We start from the raw sequence: 24,813 nt of genomic DNA, 5'->3' as shown, positions 1-24,813 counted from the left end.
GGTGTTGAGAACAGAAAGGTCCAGGATAGGACGCCAGGAGTACTCTTTTCTGGGAATCAGGAGCAGTCTCGAATCTTGTCCAGTTTGTTCTACTGGGACAGGTTGAATAACCTTGATACTGAGGAGAGAGAGCACTTGTTTTTGGGCCTCCGCCCACTGGTTTGGGGGGAGGTCTAACCATCCAGTTGGGGTTGGGAGTGAGTGGAAGTGGAATCTGTATCCTAGGAAAACTGTTTAAAACCCATTTGTCCTGGGTAATGAGTTCCCAGTTTCTTGCATGCAGGGCGACCTTTCCTCCTAATGGAACAAGTAGTTGAGCAAGGCTTGGAAGCGTTAAGGATAAGTCATTGTGCCATTTTTCCATAGGGGGTGGCTTACTACTCCCTGCTTTGGAAGTGGGCCCCTCCCACTGCATAGATCTGTGCATAGCCTCAGACTGAAGTCTTGGTGGTCTGTTGCTCCTGGGTTCATACTGAAGGCCTGGAAGGGACTGGAAAGGACCAGTACTTTGAAGGCCAATGTCTACTGAATCTAGGTGGCTGTACTTGTAAGACATCTCTAACAGTTTGCATAGATTTAGCTTTTTCCTCCATCCTTTTGAGGACTTCTGCTTTGTTGCCAAAAAGGTGGTCTTGGTTTAAGGGTGCATCCAATAATTTAGCTTTAACATGATCTGGCAAGTTTTGTTCCTTAAGCCAAGCATGCCTTCTAAGTACAGACCCAGTAACAGCAGCCCTGCAAGATGCTTATAAAGCAACAAAACCACATTACAAAGTATGTCTAGTTACTTGGTCAGCAGAATGCATTAACTCTTGTAAATATTTGTGCTCAGCACAATCAGGAATCTACATCATTTTCTGTTTAATTCCACAATATGCTGCTGATACGTTAACATATGAAACTGGCAATTTAAAGCCCTAATGGCCAAAGTAGCAGAAGTACATACCTTCTTACCCCATCTGTCTAAAGCTCTAGAATCCCTATCAGAAGGGGTAGGATTTTTGGCAGTTGTAGCCTTAATGCCCTTTGGTCTTTGTGAAATGGTCTCTGGAACCGCAGTAGGAATTTTGAACAGGAATTTGTCAGAGTCAGGCACTCTGTAGTACCCGTCAGGTTTCCTGGGAGCAGGAGGCAAGTGTCTGGGGTGAGGCTGGATTCCAAGAAAACATTATCTACAATCTCCAAAACAGGAGGGATAGCTAGAGGCCTGTGTTGAGGCAGGTTTAAAAATTCCCCAAGTCTGTTTTTGGACTGTGAAAAGCCCTGGCTTTCCCAGTTGAAATGCTCCCTAAGGGTATGCAAGGTTTCACCAAAAGAAAAATCTTCTGGAGGGGAAGCAGAGGAAATGGAATCCTCTGCATCAGAATCCTCATAAGTAGATGAGGGTAAATCCTGGTAGTCAGAAGTAGTAGAGATATCAGATTCCTCCGCAGAAGAATCAGAAAGAAAATCAGTTCTAGGTCTCTTAGAGGAGAAAGGCTGGCTTCCCCTAATTAAGGTAATAAGATCTTAAGCTATTCTAATCATTTGTTTTTGAGACATATGGGCCTAAGAATGCGCTTTGGTCGTCGGTTTTCTAGGCTTAGTGTGAGTTTTAGGCCTGAGGAATCTGGAATTCTTAGCTTGAAATAAAGTCGATTTAATATGAAAATCGGTAAGCCTGAATACACCCTCAGAAAACGGTGCCTGCACAGTGGCTGCGGACCCATCCCAGGTTGAGACATCCGCAGGTTCCATAGTCAAAGAATGATCTAACGGCATACTGGACTCCGACTGGGTCTCAGTAGAGGCCTGCGAATCCATAGTAGTGGGTATCAGGGGCTGCGAAAGCACCTCACTGAGTACCGGCGGACTGGCAACTAGCTTAATGGTAGCGTCATCAGTTTTGGACCTAAGCGGTCTGTCTCTGTCTTTATCGTTGCGTTTTCTTTGAAGATCGGAAGTTGGATGGCTTAAGGAAGCAATTTCGGAGTATGGAGATCGAGAACGAAAGTATTTGGCTACAAAAATAGCCCGATGACTAACAGTTCGGGCGTTGAACAAGGCACAAAACAGACAGCGAGGGATGTTGTGGTCTGGGCCTAAACAGGTGACACAGTAAGAATGAAAATCTCTATGAGGTATTTGCTTTCCACAGGCAAGACAATTGTTAATTTTTTCTGACATCGGTTAGAGCAAGAAAAAAGGATCCCCAATGGGGTACTTATCTTTTTGAAGACCAAGTCTGAAACTCAAAAACAAAAATTTCAGGAGTCGGCCAACCGGCACTTGCAAACTGCTTCTGCTTTGGGCACTGCACGGCAAGAAAGACTGATGTAATGGCGTCGGCTGCATGTTTTATACCCCTGCTGACCTGACGTCATGGAAGAAGCGACAGCATCAGTCACAGAAATCCAAAGACTCTGGTATTCAGGCCGGCTGAGGGCTACCTGCAGGCTGATAACCCAAATGTAATGACTGCAACAGTGAAACACGAAGAACATCCATTAAACTCTGCTCAGAGGCCCGTGTCAGAACAGAAATGTAATGCCAAATACCTGAGAGAGAGAGAGAGAGAGGCTCCAAGGATCTCGAGACAAACTATCACCCCCCCACAAACACACACACACACTGATTCAGGCCAGATTCACTAGGAATCAATGCAATCTCAGCCAACCAGATCAAAGAAATTGAGTCAAAGAAGTCCATGTCTTCAGACCACGAAAGGATGTGACCCAGAGGCACTGGATCAGACGGTCCTGATTCAGCATGATGGACTGGGGAAGGAGCAATAACTTGAAGGAAAATGGGCAATCATCTGCTTCCAGTGGGGGCTGGAGCTGGAAGGACTGCCACATTCTGTCCACATCAGCCTCAAAGACTCTGGAACTAACCAAGCGTAAGAACTCATGAAAAGATCTTTCCTATATGAACAGGGGATCTAAATCTGGAAGACATCAACCGCAGAGAAAAGCACGACTCCGGTAAGGGAAGTGCATCATATCTAATGAGGATGATTCTGAACTGAGAACTGAATCTGAAGTTTTTGATAGCTTGGGCGCCAGGGCCAATGAAAGTGAACAACGTGCATGTTTCAGCCTTTTTACGGGCCTCTTTAGCATAGCATAAGTGATATTTATAAATGTTGCAGGCAGCTTAATGACTATGGGCAGCAGCTAGGTTTAAAGACCCTGTGTTTCCGAAGTACAGTTAAACTATTCACTTATGCTGTCAATAAAAAGGCTGAGACATGCATGCCCACAGATAGTGGGGTTTGTCCATTAGCCTGAATGTTACCATAAAGACTTAAAAGTAAAAAAGTCCATTACAGGAGGTTAATGAATCGCACAATGAAACCTCCAGCTTGGATGTTTTTTCTTGCATTTTTTTACTGAATGGTTTTGTCTGTGACTTTTTAACCTTTGGTTTACTCACAGTCAATTTTATGAGAATTGAGTAAATTGTTCTGCTAGGTGCTGGGGTATTCAGAAGAAGGAGATCCTACAATTGTGTTCTACGCAAACAACTTCAGACACTGCATTAAGTCATACAAGGAGTTGGGCAGTGTAGTGGACTTAATTTGGCGAGCTTCAGATAAAGCTTTAATGCTTTTCCACCAGAAGCACCTCAATGGGCAGATGGCACAGACCACTACTCAAAATCTCCTACATTATTCAGCAACCTCCACAACTGCACTTACTACACTGAAGAAGCACCAACTTCTAAAGAAATATCCTGACCACAATGCAAACAGAAGTTGCATCATAAGTATGCATTCACTAAACTGCAGAGAGAGAGATCATAATGTAAAAGGAAATGGCAGATATCAATGACATCTCAGCACTGGGTCTGCTGCTCTGTCCTTCATAGAAAGGCTACTTTACTTTTAACCCTGACTGATTTACCAGCAAATTACTTACTAATGCCAAGCTGTTTAGAAGTGTAAAAAAATGGTGGCGTTTTGAATTTTTCATGTCCACTTCAGAGAAGCTTAATATATTTGTTCTCCAGTCAGGGTTCTGTTAGCATACACAGCCGCCAGTCCTTCCATACCAAAATAAATCCAAAATTCAAACCAAGCACATTAGCAAAATGTTTCCAGTATTAGTCTTGACATGCACAAATGTGTTTAATCAGCTTAATGCACTGTGGAGACTATCCTTTCACGAAGAAACCTCAAAACATGAAAAGTCTATTACTGAACATTAAATGGCAACTGGTATTTAATTAAATAATCTCCAAACAATGTCATAAGTCCACTTTCACTCTATCAAATCAGTATTACTGACTTAACTTTTCTGTAACTCCTTATAAAGGCTTAACAAATTTAGGATGTCCTGCATGGCACAGTGGTGCAGCAGTTATAGTTGTCGGCTGGGGTGCCTTGTGTGGAATCTGCATGTCCTCCCTTTGTTCGCATGGGTTTTCTCAGAGTGCTCCTGTTTCCTTCCACATTCCCAAGACATGCTGCAGGTGGACTGAACATTCTAAATAAACCCTAGGTGCGAGTGTATGTATGCGTGTGCCTTCTGAGGAAGGTTTGGGGCCCAACTGGCAACTCTACATTGTAAAAGTCTACTAACACTCGTTCAGCGGACGATCTGTTGTGCCGAACTCTGAAGGGAGCAACTGGAAGAAGGATTAGGAGGAGAAGACTGTTAACGCTGACAACTTATGTTTACATACCACATTTATAAAATAGCATGGAAGAAACAAGTTTTGCTTCAAAATCCAAGGCAATGGTACTACTGTACTCATCCTCCTATTAGCACAATGTTGTTCGGTCATAACAAGGTGGTGCTACATATTTAGACGTCCCCCTCACTCTCACCTTACAAGTGAGCCCACCTAAATGTTGCCCAGTTCAACTCTTGCAGACCTTGTGGACATCTGGGCTCAGTTTAAAAATTGCATGAACTCTTTAGACAAACATAAATGAACAAACTCACCAGTTTATAAAATCTACAGCTAAATAAACAAACAGGACTAGGAAATATGGAGCACAAAAAACTTTTTTTGTACGTACAGTGCTGCATGCAGTTTCCCAAACTAATATCCTCCACTAAGCTGCAAATGCATCACTTGGCACAGGGAGTAAGGCAAAACTATGAAGAAAAAAATATATATCACAATCCAAAAGGGTAGAATCTTTCAGAAAATGCGATTCATAACTCAATACAAGTGACTTGCTATGACGACAGAGGCAATGTTTTTCAAGGTCAGTGGAAAGTTCCATCAACAGCCTTCGCAGAAGAGCAGCAGGTCTGAAATGACGAGGAAAGTTATAAAGTAGCAAGGATTAGTTCACTGGTTATCTAGGAACTGCTTGTCTAGCAAGACTAAGAACCAAGGCCCTTTCATCCGTCATTGTGGACTACATTTCAATGCATACATGCATGGCAACAGCTCAAAGGTTCACAAGTATATAATATATAATAGGCTAACAACCGCCAAGGCCTTTATAAGTCTAGCCTGGTAATCAAACCCAATTGTGTCCCTATGTATCATGGGCGTTTATTAGGAAGAGGTATATTTGGAAGTTGCTAAAGGTTATATGGGGGGTAGGTTAGTTTGGAAATAGTTGCTGTCTTGCTTCTATCAGACATATGGAGGCCAGACCCAGTGTGAATTTCTGATTTCCTATTCATTGGTTAAGGTTACACTTCATTAGGGTTAGGGATGGATTTTGCTTCACATGGGTGGGGAACCTGTTCCAAATCATAAGGATCCTCAGAGACATCTCTCTCTCTCTCTCCATATCCCATTTTATGTTGCAAGCCAAAAATTTAAATCCTTGGATCTAATGCTTCTGATGCCATTCATTTTGTGGATGTGCAAAAGGTCCGTCAGAGCTGGATCTAAGTACACCTTGTATGCCAGGCATAGATCACCTCTCAGTAATCTGCACGAGACAGACTACAGAGATATGACTTTAAAGCAATACGTATAGGACAAACTAATTAATCCCTGGATTCTCCTGGTAAGCAACCTTTGTGGGCATTACAACTGTTCCATATGTCTGGTCAGGTACATGCCAAAGGCAGCATATCACTCAATGTTGGGTCTGATAAAGGCTGAAAAAAAGTGGCACTGTAACTTCTTTGGACCCAAATTCCATGCTACTTATTTTTCTTACTACCTTGGCCTCATGTTGTTCAGACAGATTACTGTCTACATATATGGTACCAGACCCCTGACTACTGGGTCAACTCTTAGGGGTGTCTTGTCAATGAAGAAATTAGCTGGACTGCCATTTTCTCAAAAGCCACTATAAAACTCAATACCAAAAAATGCATTCATCTGTGCCTTTGCTACCAGTCATCAGTCTGTGTTGGACTCTCTTGTAAAACGTTTATGCTGTTGGGGGGGGGGGATCTATGATATTACAGTCATCTGCAAACTTGGTCATCCAAAAGCCTTTCACATTAGCCTTTATCTCAAAGTAGAGGCCAAAATAGGGGTGGTCCCAGCAGACAACCATGAGGTACCCACCGGTCTCTTACTAAAGGCGATCTTGCCACGTCTGACTTCCTGCATCATCTCTATGAGCCAGCCAAGAATCCAACGAGTTATGCTGGGGTTTATGACCAGTTCAGTAAGTTTGTCAACATCACCTGAGTGGGGTATTATATCAAACACCTTAGCCAGAATCCAGGTAGGCAGTATTCGCAGTTTTCCCTTCATCCATCATCTTGGTAACCTCCTGAAAGAAATTCAGAAAGTTTTGTAGGCATGACCTTCCCTTTACAAATCCAAACTGAGTTTGGTCCAAGGTCTGAAGGTTGCCATGTATGAGAGTCATTTCCATGACATTTTGTTCCATGGCTTTGCATGTTAGACTAGTCAGACTAATATGTTTGTTGTTTCCAAGGTTGGTTGATGGTCCACTCTTGTGAAGTGAGATAACAGTCATAGCTCTTCATGCTCATGGTATAAATCCTGTTTTGAGGCTACATTTGAAAAGTGACTCAAATGGTCCTGATAAGTCATGTGTCAAGCTATTTAGAAGGCATCCAGGAATACTGCCGGGGTCCACTAAGGCTTTGTTTTTGGCTTTAGCAAGCAAAGCCAGGGCCTCCTGTCTAATAGTTTTTTATGTTTTTTTTTTTTTTTGTGGGGGGGGGGGGGGTTATGCTAGTAGGCATTTTATGTGGGGTGGTAGAGGGATTGCTCAGTGAAGGTTGCACCAGTTCAGCACACCACTGTGCGCTACCTATGAGGTTACACAAACAGCTGTAGAAATGTCTTGTGGTTGTCTTTAGACTGTGAAGCTATCCTGACCCAGTAACTGACCTTGATGGACTTAAGTCCTCTTAGTTTCCCATTATGGATCTTATTATGAGATTTTTACCAGATTTTAGTTATGAACTTTTTCCCTTTTGTTATATACCCTATTAAAGACTAGGACTGCACCAGTGTAATTTGTTTTTAGAGTTTGTTTTGGGGTTGCTTCTAGCAGCTACAGCAGCCTTTATATAGCAATCTACATGGCTGTATAGGGTCTCAGTGAAGAATTTCACAGATTGCTGTGAACTGAGGGTAGGAGGGACATTGAATTTTGACAAATTATTGCTTAATATGATGTTGTTTACTTTGCAAAACTTCCCCTCAAAAGTTTACTGGGGTTACCAAGTTGATTTTATTTCGAAGGAGACAGCTTTGTGGTTTGACCTCAACAGAGGGGATATGACACTAGGGTGTGCGTGCAGTACTCTCCCATATTGTTCAGTACCAGGTCCCATATGTTTGAACCTCTGTTGGATGTGCACTCTAACACACGTACCCCTGACCAGATGAAGTACAGGAATTGCTGTGCCTGCGAGTTTGAGGCAGTGTACATTTCCCAGTCTATAGAGGGGTAAATTCTCCAATAAATAGGGTGTTTGGTTTAATGGTCAGCATCTCCAGTAAGTCTACGCAAGAGCTATGGATTCTTGAGACGTACAAAGGGACCTGTAGCTTGCTAGTATATGGTATGGGACTTTGTCTATGGTGACGTGCATGTGGATAAACTCCAGGGCACAGTCACGTTTAACCAACCTAGAGGTCTACTTGTTGCTAATGGAGATGGAGACTGCTAAACCTTTTGTCTCTGTCAGTGCAGCTGTGAATATGTCCCAGTGGAGCCCCAAGTCTAAGTGTGTGGAAGGCACTGAAGTCTTGTACTGTCAATACTTTCTGCAGATTTAAACAGTGTCGCAGTAGCAGCACAGATGTCTTTATTCTCCTGAGTGCGGAGAGCTTGTAGGGTGTGGAGTTTCTTGTTTAGGCTCTTAGCACTGAGCAGTAACACCTTTAGGTTTCTTTGGGTTTATTTGCTATGTTGGTAGGTTTGTCAATTTGGCACTGCCTAAAATGCTGTAAGGGGGTGGATAAAGTTTTAAACAATATTTGGAAGCCTAAAGGAGACAGGTGCAGCCCATCCTTTAAAAAGCAATGTGGTTTGTTAACCATGTCCTCCCATGCTGACAAATACTGAATCCCCCTAGACAGGCAAACAGAAGTAAGCGAATTATTGAAGTCAGCCATCTTTTGTTTGTATTGTGGTACCATTCTTAGTGAAGGTTAAATGCTGCTCACTGCAAGGCACAGAGTGTCCTGAGACATATTCAGAGATCAATAATGTCATCATATAGTCCAAGGAGGTATGTCTCAGTACTACGACAGACGCATACTGGTAACTGTGGTATAGTGACTTGAGTATGTGCTAAACTTGGCAGAACCTGGCTCCAGATAAGCAACTAACTGTTACCTTCTCCTTGTTCAGTCTGGTGAGTAGAACATCTGTGAGGCATACAACATAGTCCCCTATGACAAAATACATGCGTACACAGTTTGCCTTGGAGGCATTGTTCTTGGGGCTCCACTGGGTGTAGTGGAGTATGTGTGGTGTTTGGTGTTGCTGTTGGCAACTACTTCAGAGACTGATTATAAGCATTGCAGTTTATAGGCTTAGGAGTTCTAAGGTTTTGGAAAATAGCTTTTTAGTGCATCAGCATAAGCTGGTGTGTGTGTGGTGGACACTATAGGTGGTGGATCTAGTGTGTTCCTAAGCTTGTTTGTTTGTGATAATTTTGCCCCCAAAGAAATTGTGTATGTGCAGCCTTCGCATACTGTGTTTGCTTCTTTAACAATTAAATGGTTGTCAGTAAACATGAGACAATTGCTACATTGTCTCAGGATGCCCGTATCTACCAAGCTGCCTACAGAAACATTTTGAAATCGCATATCCGTGTTGTCTGGGCCTGTATTTGGGTGGGCTACTATGGGATGTGGACTCGGTAATACAGAGGGTCTCCTTGGGTGGCTTCTGGAATTTGACACTACACTAAGTCAGACTGTGCTAAGACTGGATAGTAGTGCTGTTCATTGCACAAGCTAGCTGCTCCAAGCTCACCTCCACAATATGGCTTTGTTTTAACCACACTGTTACAGGCTTCCGTTCCAAGGGTAGTTTGATAATTTACTCAAGAGCATTATTAGTTTGTTAGGCAGGCACGTCATATTGTGGGTATATGGAAAACTATGGGTGGAACAGCAGTGAAAGACGGGAGGGAGGGACTTTTGAAGAAAGATTACCATAAGGGGTGGTAAGCAAAGGCACCACCTTTTAAAACCACAAGAAAAGGGTGGGAGGATTGTAGAAAAATTCAAGCTGCAAGAAGCAGACCTCCTAGAAAGGGATCCAATCAAATAAAGCCTACATTGGCACTCTAGTCCCATGGTCAAATAAAGCCAACATTGGAGCTCTAGTCCTATGGTTAGAACTTCAGAAACTTTATCTTAATGTCTTAGTGGGGGCTGGGGCAGCCACAAACAGGGAAAACAGTAAACAGAAAGGCACTGGAATATTTAAGCTGGTTAATAAACAGAATACGGGAAACTGGCAGAAAAACAAGTCTCTAGCAGCAAAAGTGGAATATTAACATCTGTGAAAGTATTGAAGCACATTCACAACACTGCCACTACCACAATTCCACCACAGACTAAGGCACCAAATTATGCAGAAATTTACCATTAATGCTGTTTATAGAAAAATGCTGTAATGCATGACTAAAGGAGTCTTGAATCTGGCAGTAGTTCACAGTTCTGCTGCAGCTTGAAAGAATCTGAGATCGAGGCTCCTGACAAGAGTCAAAATACTAACAGCTAGCCTTTACAAGTAATTTTGCTTATGGAGATAGAAGTACAGTGTAATGTATAAGCTAAGTTAAGTGCTTGCCTACGCCTATAAAGGACCTAGTGGTCATTAGCCTAGTATACATCTATTAATTTATGAGTAATACACAATCATTCCACAACTGCAAATGAAGCAACAATACTGAAGTCCCAGAACAAACAAACAAAACAAAACAAAAAAAAAACAAAAAAGGCAAACAAAAATTTTTTAGCTAAAAACATGGAAAAAGTGCAAAACATGCATCATCACACAGGTTACTATCAATGCACATAATAAAAAAGAATCCAGTAAGAGTCACTCCCCACAAGGTAAACGCTTCCCTGTGCCAAACACAATCCAAATATAATAAACAGCATACACAGCACAGTAGTGATGAAAGGCAGGAATATATAAGGCAAACAATCGCACAGAAAGGATTTCCACTGACACTGGTTTATCACAGCACAAAAAAAACATGGTAAGCGCTTTCACCTGAATAGGCTTCTTCAAACCATACAATTAAATGCTCAGCACTCTTAATATACAAAAAAGAGCGCCAAAAAACATTACAAAATCTTTAAAGATACATCCCACTAATCATAGTGCTTCAATCACACAATGTCAAAGCTTGACAATAAAATCCTCTTAAAAATAAACAGACATACATATAAAAAAAACAAAGTCAAGCACAGCAAAGTGTGCTCACTTCAATCTCCTAGATCTCAAGAAGAGTCTCAGGGGTACCTTCTCATTCAGTCCAGGGAATGCATCCATCCTACGCCTGACAATCCACCTGGACTCAACACCTTCCGTCCTTCCCCTTACATCACCCCCCCCCCCCCCGGAACTAATGTGTATAACATCCAACACTTTAAAACGGAAAACTTGTGTATGGTCAGTGGACAAAACATGCTTAGAAAGGGCATTAACAGTAAAACAAATCCTAATCTGATAAAGATGGTCCCTTATCCTGTCCTTTAGCCTCCTGTCCGTCTTACCCACATAAAATGCAGTACAGGCACAACAGGAGGCTAAATAAACCACATGGGAAGAATTACAATCAGCAAACACTCTGACCTCATAACTGTTGCCATAAATGGGGTGATGGAAACAAACATCTGTGTCAGTGTGGCAACAGTGGTTACAATGACCACATGGTACAGTACCAATCCTCTCATCAATTTTACCACCCACAATGGGATAGCACAGCAATTCCTTCAAATTCAATCTGTTCTTGTAGACAAAATGTGGGGAGGTGCCTACATCTCTCACATCCGGATCTACCATCAAAACACCCCAATGTGATCTAATCACATCTTTTAATCTACCCATGTCCTTCGTATAATACAATGGTACTCTAAAACCATGATCTCTTCTCTTGATGGCACCTAAACCATTCTGTCCATCGCCCTCATTAATTACTACACTCTCTGAAAAATAGGGTACAGCACCACATTCTTTTAAAGCAGAGTCTCCATCTAACCCCCTTCTCTATTTCACACAAATTATATTCTGCTTTAACAGCATATTAAAACTTCAAAAGAGACCACAGCTCTGTCTCTGAGTCAGGCAGAAATTAGAACTGATCAATTAAGGACTTATTCGTAAGATAGAAGAGGTCACTTAAGGTTAATCATTTGTGAACTGAGGGGGTGGAGCTAGGAGCTAAACCTTCTATTTAAGGGGCAAAATAAAACATTTTAGAGCTTTACCAGAAAGGATCATCCAGACTCTGCTACACTTTGCTGTGAAGGAAAGGTTAGTTTGCTTTTATTTTTTGCGTATTACATTATTGCCTTTCTATATTTTGAATACTGTAGTTTGTTTTCTTTACCTTGTGTTTTACTTGCATTAAGCTTTAACAGCATATTAAAACTTCAAAAGAAACCACTGTCTTTCTAGTTGCCTGCCTCTTATGTTAATCTGACCATATATCTCATTTCCTCTCTACTTTCACTGGCTTGTGTGAGTAATCAGAAAATCATCATTTTTGAAATCCTTCCCCTTCAACTATTTAAATTTATTGGCCATCCTACTGTATTCAATAGTACCAGAATACAAAAGTGACCACCCCTTTCAAACCATCTTGCTGTTTTAAAAATAGTAACTCTCCACTAAACCTTAACTTTTTAAACAGGTAAAAACTTATGTAACCTACTTTCACATCTAATTTCTCTAGTGCACACTGCAGTGTGCATTTTTTGTCATCTTACCTTTAAGCATCCCTGTGACTAGCACTTGCTCTAATACCTGCTAGAAAGCACTAGAAAGCCTTAAACTGATAAAAGCACTCAACTCTCCTTGAAATCAATAGTTGATACTAAACAGCCTATAAATGCAAACTACCTTGCTAAGGTAAGGGAAAACAGCTCCTGTACTTTACAAAAAAAAAAAAAAAAAAAAAAAAGCACCAAACCAGCCATGTCCAAGGGTCAACCTCCGGTGATTTCTCCTGTCCATTTGGTGAATCTGGGCATAATGGGGCAATGCAGCAATTGCCTCATCTACACAGACAACCCTCTCCTCCTACCACCCAACACTACAACCTGTGAGAGATGCACTTACATAGCCAAAATGGAAGCAAAGCTCTCTCCACCCAAGATTGTGCTAGACAGTCAAGAGGAGAAGGTTAACACCCACACTACACCTCAAGCAACACATAGCCCTTCTAAACCCACACCAACAACACACACATATAGCAACACTAAATCCACATATGCAGAGGCCCTTAACTGTAACCTGCCCAAGCCACAAGGACCTCTGAAACTGAAATGCAAACAAACACCAATCACAACCAAAGTGTCACATAGTTCACAACAGCAGCCCCCAAGGCAAGACAACGTACCAAACACTTTAGTCATAGGTGACTCTATAGTCCGGCACACTGACGTCCCACTCACCAGGTTGAACAAGGAGAAAATTACAGTCAGTTGCCTGTCAGGTGCCAGGATCCGCCACATAACGCATGCACTCAAGTCACTCCACAAGTAGTACATATATGACTGTCATTGTCCATGTTGGAGTGAATGACTTGAGACGTACCTCCCTGGACTACATGCAGAGAGACATGAAAGAGCTCTCAGATCATGTGGCCGAGGCAGGTATGACCCTAGCCCTGAGTAGCATCCTGCCTTTGCCCAGAATGATACCACAATACAAGGACAAAATGATTGACCTCAACAATTGGCTAAGCTTCTGCTGTCATTCAAAGGGGATCCAGCATCTGTCTGCCTGGGACAACATGACCGACAGACCATGATGCTTTGCCAGAGATGGTCTGCACCTGTCGCACCTGGGATTCAGGTTACTAGCCAAAGCTCTTGCCACCCCTATAGTGCCTTTTTTGGGCAAAGTTCAAAGGACAAAACCACCACCGTAACAGGTACAAGCATGCAAAATCTGAAGGTAATGCTACTCAATGCTAGAAGTCTAAACCTCAAAATTCACTCTCTCGAGGCACTCCTAAAAATGGAGAACATCGATATCTGTGCAGTAACTGAGACCTGGTTCAAGGCTCCAGACAGCACCCCCTGCAATACCAGGCTACAACCCTTACCACACTTTTCAACCACCAAACCAGGATCGAAACACTAAAGATGGAGGAGTGTCAATATTCACCAAGGATATTCACACCACCAGGCTAGTTGCCCAGCACAATACGCCTGAAATTCGCCAGATGCAACTAACACTAGGCAAGACTGCAATCCAAATTGTAGCTTGCTACAGATCCCCCACCATACCCCAAGATTCTCACTACACCTTTCTAAACATACTGGAAAATATTAAGATAGACCCAAACACCCTAATACAGGGTGATTTTAACTACCCTGCCATTAACTGGGAAAACTACTCATGTACCAACACCTTTGCCCAACAGTTCTTGGAAATCATAAATTCCAATGCCCTGGATCAACTAATCCATAGTCCCACCAGGGGCTCCAGTATCCTAGACCTGGTCATTACCAGCAAGGGAAATCTATGCTCCACATCTATGGTCACCCCCTCGTTAGTCAGGTCTGACCATAAGCTAATCACCCTTAACATCCACTTCCCACCCCACCCCCCAGTAAGGAAACCTCCATAAAAAACTTCTCCAAAGCCAACTTCATGCTACTCAAGTCAGAAGTGACAAACTTCATTACACCCATGCAGACAGGAACTGAAAGATGAACTGCTGAATCCTACACTAAGGCACTGTACAAGCACATCCACTCATGCATGAATCGTGCCATCCCAAATAGAACCAAGATGCTCTCATCCAAAAAATGGAAGCCTATCTGGTGGTCTCCTGCCATAAACAAACTTTACAACAAAAGGAAGAAACTGTTGCAGAAAAGAGGAAAATCCCAGGATGCAAAAAACTCCCTTACCAGCCTCAGTAAGAAACTGAGGTCCCTCATAAAATCCTCCAAAGCTAGTTACGAAAATAAAATTGCCAAAGATTCCAAAGACAACCACAAGGTATTATATAACTATGTCAAGAATCTAAATGGCAATGTTCAGATCTGCTCTGAGGTAAAACAGAATGGAATTAAATATAGTGATCCCAAGGATAATGCCAATATCCTGGCAGATAGATTCAGTGCCAACTTCACCCCCCCCTCACCTACAAATGGCCAATCTCAATACTGTAAGATTGGCCAAATTCTGGTAATAATGGCCACACAGGTAAAAAAACGCACTCTCCAAAGCTAAGAATACAGCATCCATGGGACCAGATGACATCTCGGGCTGTGTACTACATGAACTACAATATGAACTGGCACCTCACCTAAGTGTCATGTTTAATCATAGCCTCACCTCAGGTTTCGTGCCCACTGAGTGGCGCAGAGCTACAGTTATCCAACTCCACAAGGGAGGATCCACCTTGGATCCTGGAAACTACCGTCCCATCAGTCTGACGAGCCTCATCTGCAAGGCCATGGAGCGTATTATCATGGAACTTATAAACAAAGACATTGGCAAGCTTCAAACACTGGACCCTACCCAGTTTGGGTTCATGAAGGGCCGATCTAGTCTCCTGAACCTGATTGACTTCTTCGAATCAGTTTCCAGAGCCACTGGCGAGGGTAAGGTGGTCCACACAGCCTATCTAGACCTTGCTAAGACCTTTGACACCATCCCCCACTCTGGAATCATAGATAAACTTACTAAGCTGGGCATTAATCCCTATGTCACCCAATGGGTTGCTAACTGGCTTACTGATAGAACCCACACTGTAAAAGTAGCAGACTCCAAATCCAGCTCCAGACAAGTGACAAGTGGAGTATCTAAGGGTTCAGTCCTGGGACCGCTCTTATTTGGCATCTACTTCTCTGAAGTACAGGCCAGCACTAAGGGACTCTGGCTAACACAGTTCACAGAAGACTGCAAACTGGAAGCCATTATTGAATCCCCAAATGATGTGGATACTGTACAAAAGGGCCTTACAGAAACAGATGCTTGGTGCCGGAGCCATGGGCTCAAGCTCAATGCCAAGAAATGTATAGTTATCCCCTTTGGGGAAAAAAAACATGTACCCGTGAATTATCATATAGGTGGCAGTACATTAAACACCGAAAGTGTGATAAGAGACTTAGGGACACAGGTGGACAGTGGTCTCACCTTCGATAACCACATCGCCACAACAGTTAGGAAATCCTTCTATGTGACACACCTCATCACTAAGGGCTTTTCATCCAGAAAAAAGGAGGTCATTGTCCCAGTGTACTCCTCCCGCATTAGACCCATTATAGAATACAAAACCCAGTTTGGTATGTACCTCTCAAGACATCTGCAACAACTGGAAAGGCCACAGAAATACCTCACTAAAAGAATCACAGGCCTAAAGCAGATGCCCTACGCTGACCGCCTTAAAAAACTCCAGCTATACTCTGTCGCATATAGTCTACTCAGAGGCGATCTCTGCTTAACATACAAGGCCATGTCAAACCCAGAGCTGTTGGACATGCTACACTTAAAGAAATCCCAATCCCTCAGAGCCACACGCTCCAGGGATCTAAACCTCATCATCACAACAAACAAAACATGCTGGAGGGGTAGGTTCCAGAACCAGAGACTCCCCAGACTCTGGAATAGATTGCCCAAAATTCACCCCGGGGATCACGTCAGTCGCCCTACTAGACAGGGGTCCAGGGAAGTAAATAGTGTGGGAAGAAATAGCCAGGGAATTGTTATGGCTAGGCTTGTATAGGCCCTAGGGCTGATAGCCTAGTACCAACCTATGAACCTATAGGACATCTCGGTATAACCCTAGTTAGGAGGGTTTTGAGGCTGGTGTTCGGGATTTGTGTGAAAGGTTTAAGGAAAGAGAGCATCAAACTTCTAATATAGAGAGGGGGGTTAGAAGGACTCTCTGCTTTAACAGAATGTGGTGCTGCACCCTATTTTTCAGAGTGCAGTAATTAATGAGGACGATGGACAGAGTGGTTTAGGTGCCATCAAGAGAAGAGATCATGGTTTTAGAGTACCACTGATATTATACGAAGAAAGTGGGTAGATTAAAAGATGTGATTAGCTCACTTTGGGGTGTTTTGACAGTAGATCTGGATGTGAGAGATGATGTAGGCACCTCCCCACATTTTGTCTACAAGAATAGATCGAAATTTGAAGAAATTGCTGTGCTATCCCATCGTGGGTGGTAAAGTTGATGAGAGGATTGGTACTGTACCATGTGGTCATTGTAACCACTGTTGACACAATGACACGCATGTTTGTTCCCATCACCCCATTTATGGCAACAGTGATGAGGTCAGTGTGTTTGCCGATTGTAATTCTTCCCATGTGGTTTATTTAGCCTCCTGTTGCTCCTGTACTGCGTTTTAGGTGGGTAAGACGGACAGGAGGCTAAAGGACAGGATAAGGGAACATCTTTATCAGATTAGGATTTGTTCTACTGTTAATGCCCTTTCTAAGCATGTTTTGTCCACTGACCATACACACATTTTCCGTTTTAAAGTGTCAGATGTTATACACATTAGTTCCGGGGGGGGGGGGGGTGATGTAAGGGGAAGGATGGAAGGTGTTGAGTCCAGGTGGATTGTCAGGCGTGGGATGGATGCATTCCCTGGACTGAATGAGAAGGTACCCCTGAGACTTTGCTGTGCTTAACTTTGTTTTTTTATATGTATGTCTATTTTTAAGAGAATTTTATTGTCAAGCTTTGACATTGTGTGATTGAAGCACTGTGATTAGTGTGATGTATCTTTAAGGATTTTGTAATGTTTTTTGGCACTTTTTTTGTATTTTAAGAGTGCTGAGGATTTAAGTGTATGGTCTGAAGAAGCCTACACAGGTGAAAACGCTTACCATGTTTTTTCTGTGCTGTAATAAACCAGTGTTTTTAACATTTATTCAGTGGAAATCCTTTCTGTGCAATTGTTTGCCTTATATATTCCTGCCTTGCATCACTACTGTGCCGTGTATGCTGCTTACTATAAATGCAACTTAAAATATTTAAGCAGTATTTAAATAAAAGCTTTTTTATTCCCTTTGATGAAAAGCTTGTTTCTTACACTATGGGACTTTTCACACCTGTAAGTCTTGAATAAATCTAGCAAAAAACCCCTCTGTTCTTCATTAAGTTGCCATGCTCAGTGCTGCAAGTTCAGAAAGGATAATAAAATATCATGAAAAAAAGACATAGGCTTCTTTTAAAGAAGTGTAAAGAGACATAAGAGTCTCCAGCCACAAACATGCATTATCATTATGGCATACACTTCATAGAAAGCATACTTTAAAACAGATTTCAATTGTTTACAGGTACAATGGAGTTCATGGATACCTACCAGCTTTGGCTCTCTGAAAATTTGACTGTCGATCATATCCCAAGCCCCCTGCCCCAAGGACAACATCCTTAGCAATAGGAGGAGGTCAGAACTGTCCTGCAAAGTAAAAAAAAAATGCATTAAAAACAGCAGTATGAATTGCAGTTATTTCTGGCAACAATGAAAATATCAAGCAGCCATAAAAGATTACTAGCAAATAATGAGGTTTCCTTGCTGACAAGACTAGCTACACCTAATTAATTAAGCTGTGAGAAGTCTATGCTTGCATATTATAGCCTGTTATGCAGCTAAGTATTTTTCCCCAATGTAGATAAGGATATTTTAAATGGAGAAATGTTTACTAACCCAGAAAAGAACTTGCATTTAATTATAAAATCTTATAACAAAACTTCAGTTACGGTCTTGCCAAAAGAGCTTGCAGATCGGGATACCAATGACTTGCATAAAGCAGCAGTAAAAATAAAGATGATTAAGCCAGTTTATACCTGGATTTCTAGCATATACAGGTCACAAGCTTCAATACCAGGACCTACAGTGCTCTTACTACTTCATCTAAAAATCAGACCTTCATACATTAAATTGGAGTCTTTGTAAAAGAATATCATCATTCCAAAGATATGGAAAAGTCTGAATCTGTTGAAACTTTACTACAACATCAGAACATGACATTTTGAGTGACAACAGCATGATAGAAAGTCTGAGATCAAATAGACTTGAGAGAGATCTTAACAGCTTAGCAGCCTTTGGTGACAGTCAAATGCAACATCAGCATCCTCAGGCATGCAAAAGGAGGAACCAACACTACTGTCATACTGTCCAAGAAAAGTGGCAGGCCACAAGGCTGATCATTCCACGGTGTTCTCCTTCAGGTTGTCAAATATACGACTTGCTGGACACAATGAGCAGAACCAGCCAACACTAAAGTGTCCAACTCTAACCCAATGATGGCAATCCACTGAATGGGAAAAACAGAAGACTAACTTGCAAACACTCCCTCAGCTTGCAGGGAAACACCCAAGCCACAGAGAACGTCAGAATGTCCCTAAACAAGGCCAAGGATAAGTTAAGACTTCCAAAGTAGAGGACTATATAAAACTTCCTCTCCAGCAAAGCCTATGCTGTAACAACTAGTACCTTGGTAGAGACAGTGAACAAAAAGGAGAAATCAAACAGCAACACTTTGAATGTTATCCCAGCATTAAAAAAAAAAAAAAAACACTCCTGCCCATATCCTAGACAATGATGTGCCAGAAAAGTATACCATATCCAGTGACGTGACCTGGGAAAGCAAAGGCATCACCCCTAGGCAGTTTCCTGCATTTCTGGTGAAATTAATGAGGCCCAGGTGAGTAGACTCCTGCTCTACTTCCAAGTAAGGATAAGGCAAGAGTACGCCAAAGCCAGTGGACAGAGAGGAATAACCTTACTAAAACCCAGATTATCCAAGTTTGGGATGTTGGCAAGACCACCAAACACCTACATAGCTGCCCAAATGATGCTGCTCCCCCCCTGGATATAATGTCTGATCAAAGGGGGGGGGGCTTGTTGATCAGCAGGTATGGGGCAAAAAACTGAATCAGAAAAAAGAATACCCGTACTGCTCTTTGCATATGACAGTTTGGGTGTGTACCGAAAGCCCTACCAAGATTATCCCCCATCCCAGACTAAAGCTCATTTGAGAGAACACCTTACACATCCTTAAGATGTGTCAGACCATGACTAAATCTATAATCTATATAGGTCAGTCATATGGCTGTTGAGTATGCTGAATAATTTTCTTCAGGAACACGTTCAGCACAGATCAGAAGGCAAAAGTACCAAATGTTTCCGTGTCCTCAAAGTAACAGAAGAAAACTTCTTTCTAAACAACAACAGCTGTTTAGAAGAAAAGGAATTGTGTCATGCTCTGCTGTTGAATACCCGTGTTTAGTTACTGACTTGGGAAAATAACGGACGAGTTAGGGAGCGAAGGAAGCTTAGTGATTTGCTCTTCTTGGAAGAACAGTCTGGTGCAGGTCCACCATACAACAACAATGTGAAACTGAGACCATACACAAAAATCTCAGTGTGAGAAGTCCTAGAGAATTTAACAAACTACATCAAAGAGATCCAGGTCTTAATATTTAGTCCACAGGCACAAATCTTCCGGATCTCAATCCAGTGGCTACACTAAAGCTTGGATGCCAAAAGGCCAACACCCTCAAGACTTCTCTAAATGAGGTAATGGGAGGTATGCTGCACAGAATGACTAGATTAAGTGATAATGTCAGCAGGTATAAGGCTTGAGATCAGCATAGGTTTCAAGTTAAAAACTACTATATCTTGCTAACACTAAATAACCTTGTAGATATATATTAAAAAAAAAAAAGAAAAATAAATTATGGTTATGGCCAAAGCAAAACACAACAGTATTACGTCCATTCTTTCTTAAATCAGTTCAGCATAATCCCACTTACTTTCAACAATACATAGGAGAAAAACTGTACGGCAAAACTCTAGTAAATAACACAGAGTTTACTCATTGTAATTTATGACCTTTCATTTAGTCTATGCAATTTGCATCCAAAAATGGGTACCAGTACAAACTAAACATTTTAGCAAGTTGCCTCCAGAATGAATTTTGTCCACTGCAAGCTAGATTAAGTTTTTCATAACACTGCCACCAGAACAAGAAAAATAGGATATGATCAACAAAACTAAATTTAGAAGACAAAGCCCTGTAAGCTGTGTGTGACTAAGGTATAACATTAGCCTGTCAAAGTCTCAGTAGCACAACATCCTAATGATTTTTAGGCACCTTAGACTGCCATTTGAAGACTGTTCAAAGAAAATGTGAACATTCAACATCCTCTATACATTTTAAGAAGATGACTTCTACTTGGCTCTATGCTCTCAGCAACAGCAGTACCATCTAACACTATTGCACTGAACACAACAGAGAGAGATGAATCAGAATGTCTTTAAACAGCTACAGGCTGTGCCAAACTAAACTTAAAAACTTTACTCTCATGAAGTGAACTGTAACATGCTTTGGTGGCTAAAAGCAGAGATCAGCATTGACAGTTCTGCTGTCCACAAATGGTGAGCAACAGCTCTCAAAGTATCAGCAAAGCAAAATAATAATTTGGCCAGTGAATCAGACTCCATGCACTCAAAAAAATGAAAACTCAACAAAAAGTCTGACTTCCAACCTGCTCTACATAACTGAGGACTCTTTCTGGGACTTACTCGGGGAAGTGCGTCCTGATTAACCAGTTCTTGCAAATTCCTCATGGTACTTAGAGCGAGGGTGTTAATGGTGAATGGATCACACAGAATCATGGACAGATCTCTGCAGAAAGAAATTAAACGCTTAGTAAAAAAAACTAATTAATGCTGTTTAAGCATATAATAACTTCTGCACAAATACAAAAAAAAAAAAACAAACAAGAAGATACATTCATAAAATATTTACCATATCAGCTAATACACTCAGTGGAATGTTCTTGTTGGATCAATGACAGAGTTCATCTGCATTACCAATAAGAAGGTAGCATTCTCCCTCCATCTCAGCAAGTGTCAATACTACTCTGCATCTCCTGCTATGGGAATACAAGGCAAAGAAAATATGCACATCCCAACAGAGGAGTGGACAGGCACCTTAGGCTGATCAATTATAACGAAAATGAAATTCATAATTACTAATATTACACATCACTGAATGTGAGTAAAAAACACTGGCCTGTGTTAACTGCTTTATTAAAACTTTTCAGAACAGATGCCAATATTGTTAGATGTTTATACCAGAAGAAATACAAAAAGATTCTAAACAAAATTTAACCTTCAATATATGAAGGCTGAAAATGCAGAAATTCAAAGTATTGTGTGCGATTAGTAACCACAAATTCACTAATCGGAGGAAGGGCACTGAGCAAAACTCTCATCTGTGATATGCAACCAAGTATCCCGTTTTTTGCTTATTTTTACTAGTTACTGCTTATAGATATTTACAGCACTTCTGTCTGCTGCATACATTTTACTGTATTTTATAGCTATAAAACTAATCTGCACGGTTGTACTAAAATTTTCTGCCTCACAGGGCCTGATAAATAAGGTTTTTACTGTCACACTGTGTAAATCTTTTCTAGCTAGTTTCACTGTGTGTGAGGTATTAACTGGAAATTTTCTCCACTTGTTAAACATCTGTTTGTGTTTGTTCTGATTTCCTGCCAAGGACTGCATCATACAACTGGTTTAGTTATATACTTGGTGGCTTTGCAGTTTCCCGTCCCTACTGTAAATTTGATCTGGGACACTCCTTCCAGTCTAGTGTTATTAGCTCATTCTACCTAATACAGAGAGAACATTAGAGGAAGACCAACCCACTTAGTTTAACCTTGAATTCTCTTCTGCTCCTCCTTTCTCCCTTTCCATTTTACTAAAACGAAAATCTTTGCTACAATCTCCGTGTACTGACCGTGTGCGCTTCTCAGCTGCCGAGTATATTTTTTGGTACTTTTTAACTGTTCAGAGTTGAATAATTGAATTCGGTTCAGAAAACATTTTGAATAAAATTGCATTTATTTAAACTGTACTTGCTTTAACATTGCTGCAAACTCAAGTGTGCTAGCTTGCACTGCACTTGAATTGTTTTTAGTGTTGTTTTAGCGACTTTTCTGCAAAATTCTAAGCTCGTTTCCTGCCTTTCCTGTAATTAGTCTAGTCCAGATACAGATTTGCTGTATCCAGGACTGTAAGTAAGCTTCTGAGCCCACCAAGCCTTTCTGTGTTGAAGGGAAACCTTCTAGCTTATCAATGGGAGTGGTAAGCATTAGGTAACCTATCTACCACAGGAGGAGTGGTTTCTGGCCCAGAAATTGTAGTTTATTGGCCGTTTGGGCAGTTCTTCCATATCTTTCAAAATTTCTGGTTTAAAAGCCAGTGTTTGCGCTCATTTCCCACCTTTCCTATAACTAGTCTAGTCCAGATAAAGATTTGCTGTATCCAGGACTGTTTATAAGCTTCTGAGTGGTGTCAAAGTCTGCTCTTCAATTTTTCCTTTAGATCTACTAGTTCTCTCCTCTCCTGCACTTTTACTAGCTTATTAATCTAGCACTTTACCAGACTTCTTGTAGCAATTATTGTAGCACATAAGAAAGTGCTACCAGCACTAAATGTTCTACAAGGAAACCGCTCCAGTACTTATTAATGCCCATCCTTCTAAATGTTAGCTCCCTGTGCTTTCTCCTGTTAACCTGGAGAACTTAGGCATCCTGAGGCAATGTAGCAACTTGCCTGATGTACACGGACAACCCTCTACTCTTACCTCCCAACACTCAAACTTGAGAGATGCACTTACATATCCAAACTGGAAGCCACGCACTCTCCAGCCAAGACTGGAAAAGCTGGTCAAGAGGAGAAGGTCAACACTTGCACAGCACCACACCACATGGAACATACAACCCTCCAGAACACACGCCAGCACTACCTTCACATAAAAACACAAACCGTACACCCACCTTCACGGAGGCTCTCAGAAATCTACCCAAAAAGCAGAGACCTCCAAGACAGAAATACACTCTACCACCACAACACAACACTAACCATGAGACGCATAACTCTCCTAAACAGTGTGCCACTCAACCAAAGCCCCTAAGGCAAAACAGCATGCCCAACACACTAGTCATAAGTGATTCGATAGGCACACTGATGTCCCACTCACTAGGTTGAATAAGGATAAAGTAACAGTCATCTGCCTGTCAGGTGCTAGGATTCGTCACATAATTCATGCACTCAGATCCCTCATCAAACAGGTACAAATATGACTGGCATTGTACATGTGGGCGTAAATGACCTGAGAAGTACCGCCCTGGACTACATGAAGAGACATGGAGGAGCTCTTGGATTATGTAACCCAGGCAGGTATGACTCTAGCCCTGAGCAGCAACCTACAATCAAACAGAATGATACCACAGTACAAGCAGAAAATTATTGACTTCAACAATTGGCTAAGTTTCTGGTGTCATTCCAAGGGGATCCAGTATCTGTCTGCCTGGGAGGACATGACTGACAGACCTCAATGCTTTGCCAGAGATGGCCTGCATCCATCACCCCTGGTCTTCCGGATACTGGCCAAGACTCTTACCACCCCTATAGTGCCTTTTTTAGGCAGTGTTCCAAAGACCAAATTACCACTGTAACAGCTACAAACAAATGCAATCTGAGGGTCATGCTGCTCAACACTACAAGTCTAAATCTCAAAACGCACTCGCTCAAAGCACTCCTTAAAATGGAGAACATCGAAATTTGTGCCATAACAGAGACCTGGTTCAAGGTACCAGAAAGCACCTCTGCACTACCAGGCTATAACTCATTCCACACCTTTCGGCCTCAGAACTTGGACCGAAGCTCCAAAGGTGGTGGTGTTTCCATACTCAAAGGATGTGCACAACTCCAGACTGGTAGCCCAACATAACATATCTGAGATACTTCAGGTGCAGCTAACATTGGGTAAGACAGCAATTCAGGTTGTAGACTGCTATAGGTCCCCAACGATGTCCCAAGACTCTCACTTCACATTCCTAAGCACCCTGGAGAATATTAAAGGTCCAACCTAACACACTTATTCTGGGTGACTTCAACTACCCCTCCATTAACTGGGAAAACTACTCATGTACCAATTCACTTGCCCATCATTTCCTGGAATTCTTTAATTCCAATGCCCTGGAACAGCTCGTTCTTACCCCCAGCTAGAGGTAGCAACCATCCTTGACCTGGTCATTACTAACATGGGCGACCGTTGCTCTACAACAATAGTCAACTCCTCCCTGGTTAGATCAGACCACAAACTAATCACCTTGGAAATCCACATTCCACACCCCCACCAAAGTAACCACCATGAAAAACTTC

General features: G+C 41.8%; 1 protein-coding gene across 1 annotated transcript in view; it reads right to left on the bottom strand.

Annotated features, from left to right (window-relative positions):
• NELFB (negative elongation factor complex member B) overlaps positions 1 to 24,813 on the bottom strand; it is a 529,115-nt gene that overhangs the window by 341,621 nt on the left and 162,681 nt on the right. Inside the window, 2 exon segments of the mRNA XM_044058168.1 lie at positions 17,926 to 18,021; positions 21,154 to 21,256. Coding sequence (XP_043914103.1) covers positions 17,926 to 18,021; positions 21,154 to 21,256 — 199 coding nt within the window.

The sequence above is a fragment of the Protopterus annectens genome, chromosome 16.part0, assembly GCF_019279795.1.
Source record: "Protopterus annectens isolate FY-2018-M chromosome 16.part0, PAN1.0, whole genome shotgun sequence".
Lineage (NCBI taxonomy): Eukaryota > Metazoa > Chordata > Ceratodontiformes > Protopteridae > Protopterus > Protopterus annectens.
Note: the sequence above shows the minus strand (reverse complement) of the source record. Positions and strands in the feature narration are given on the sequence as shown.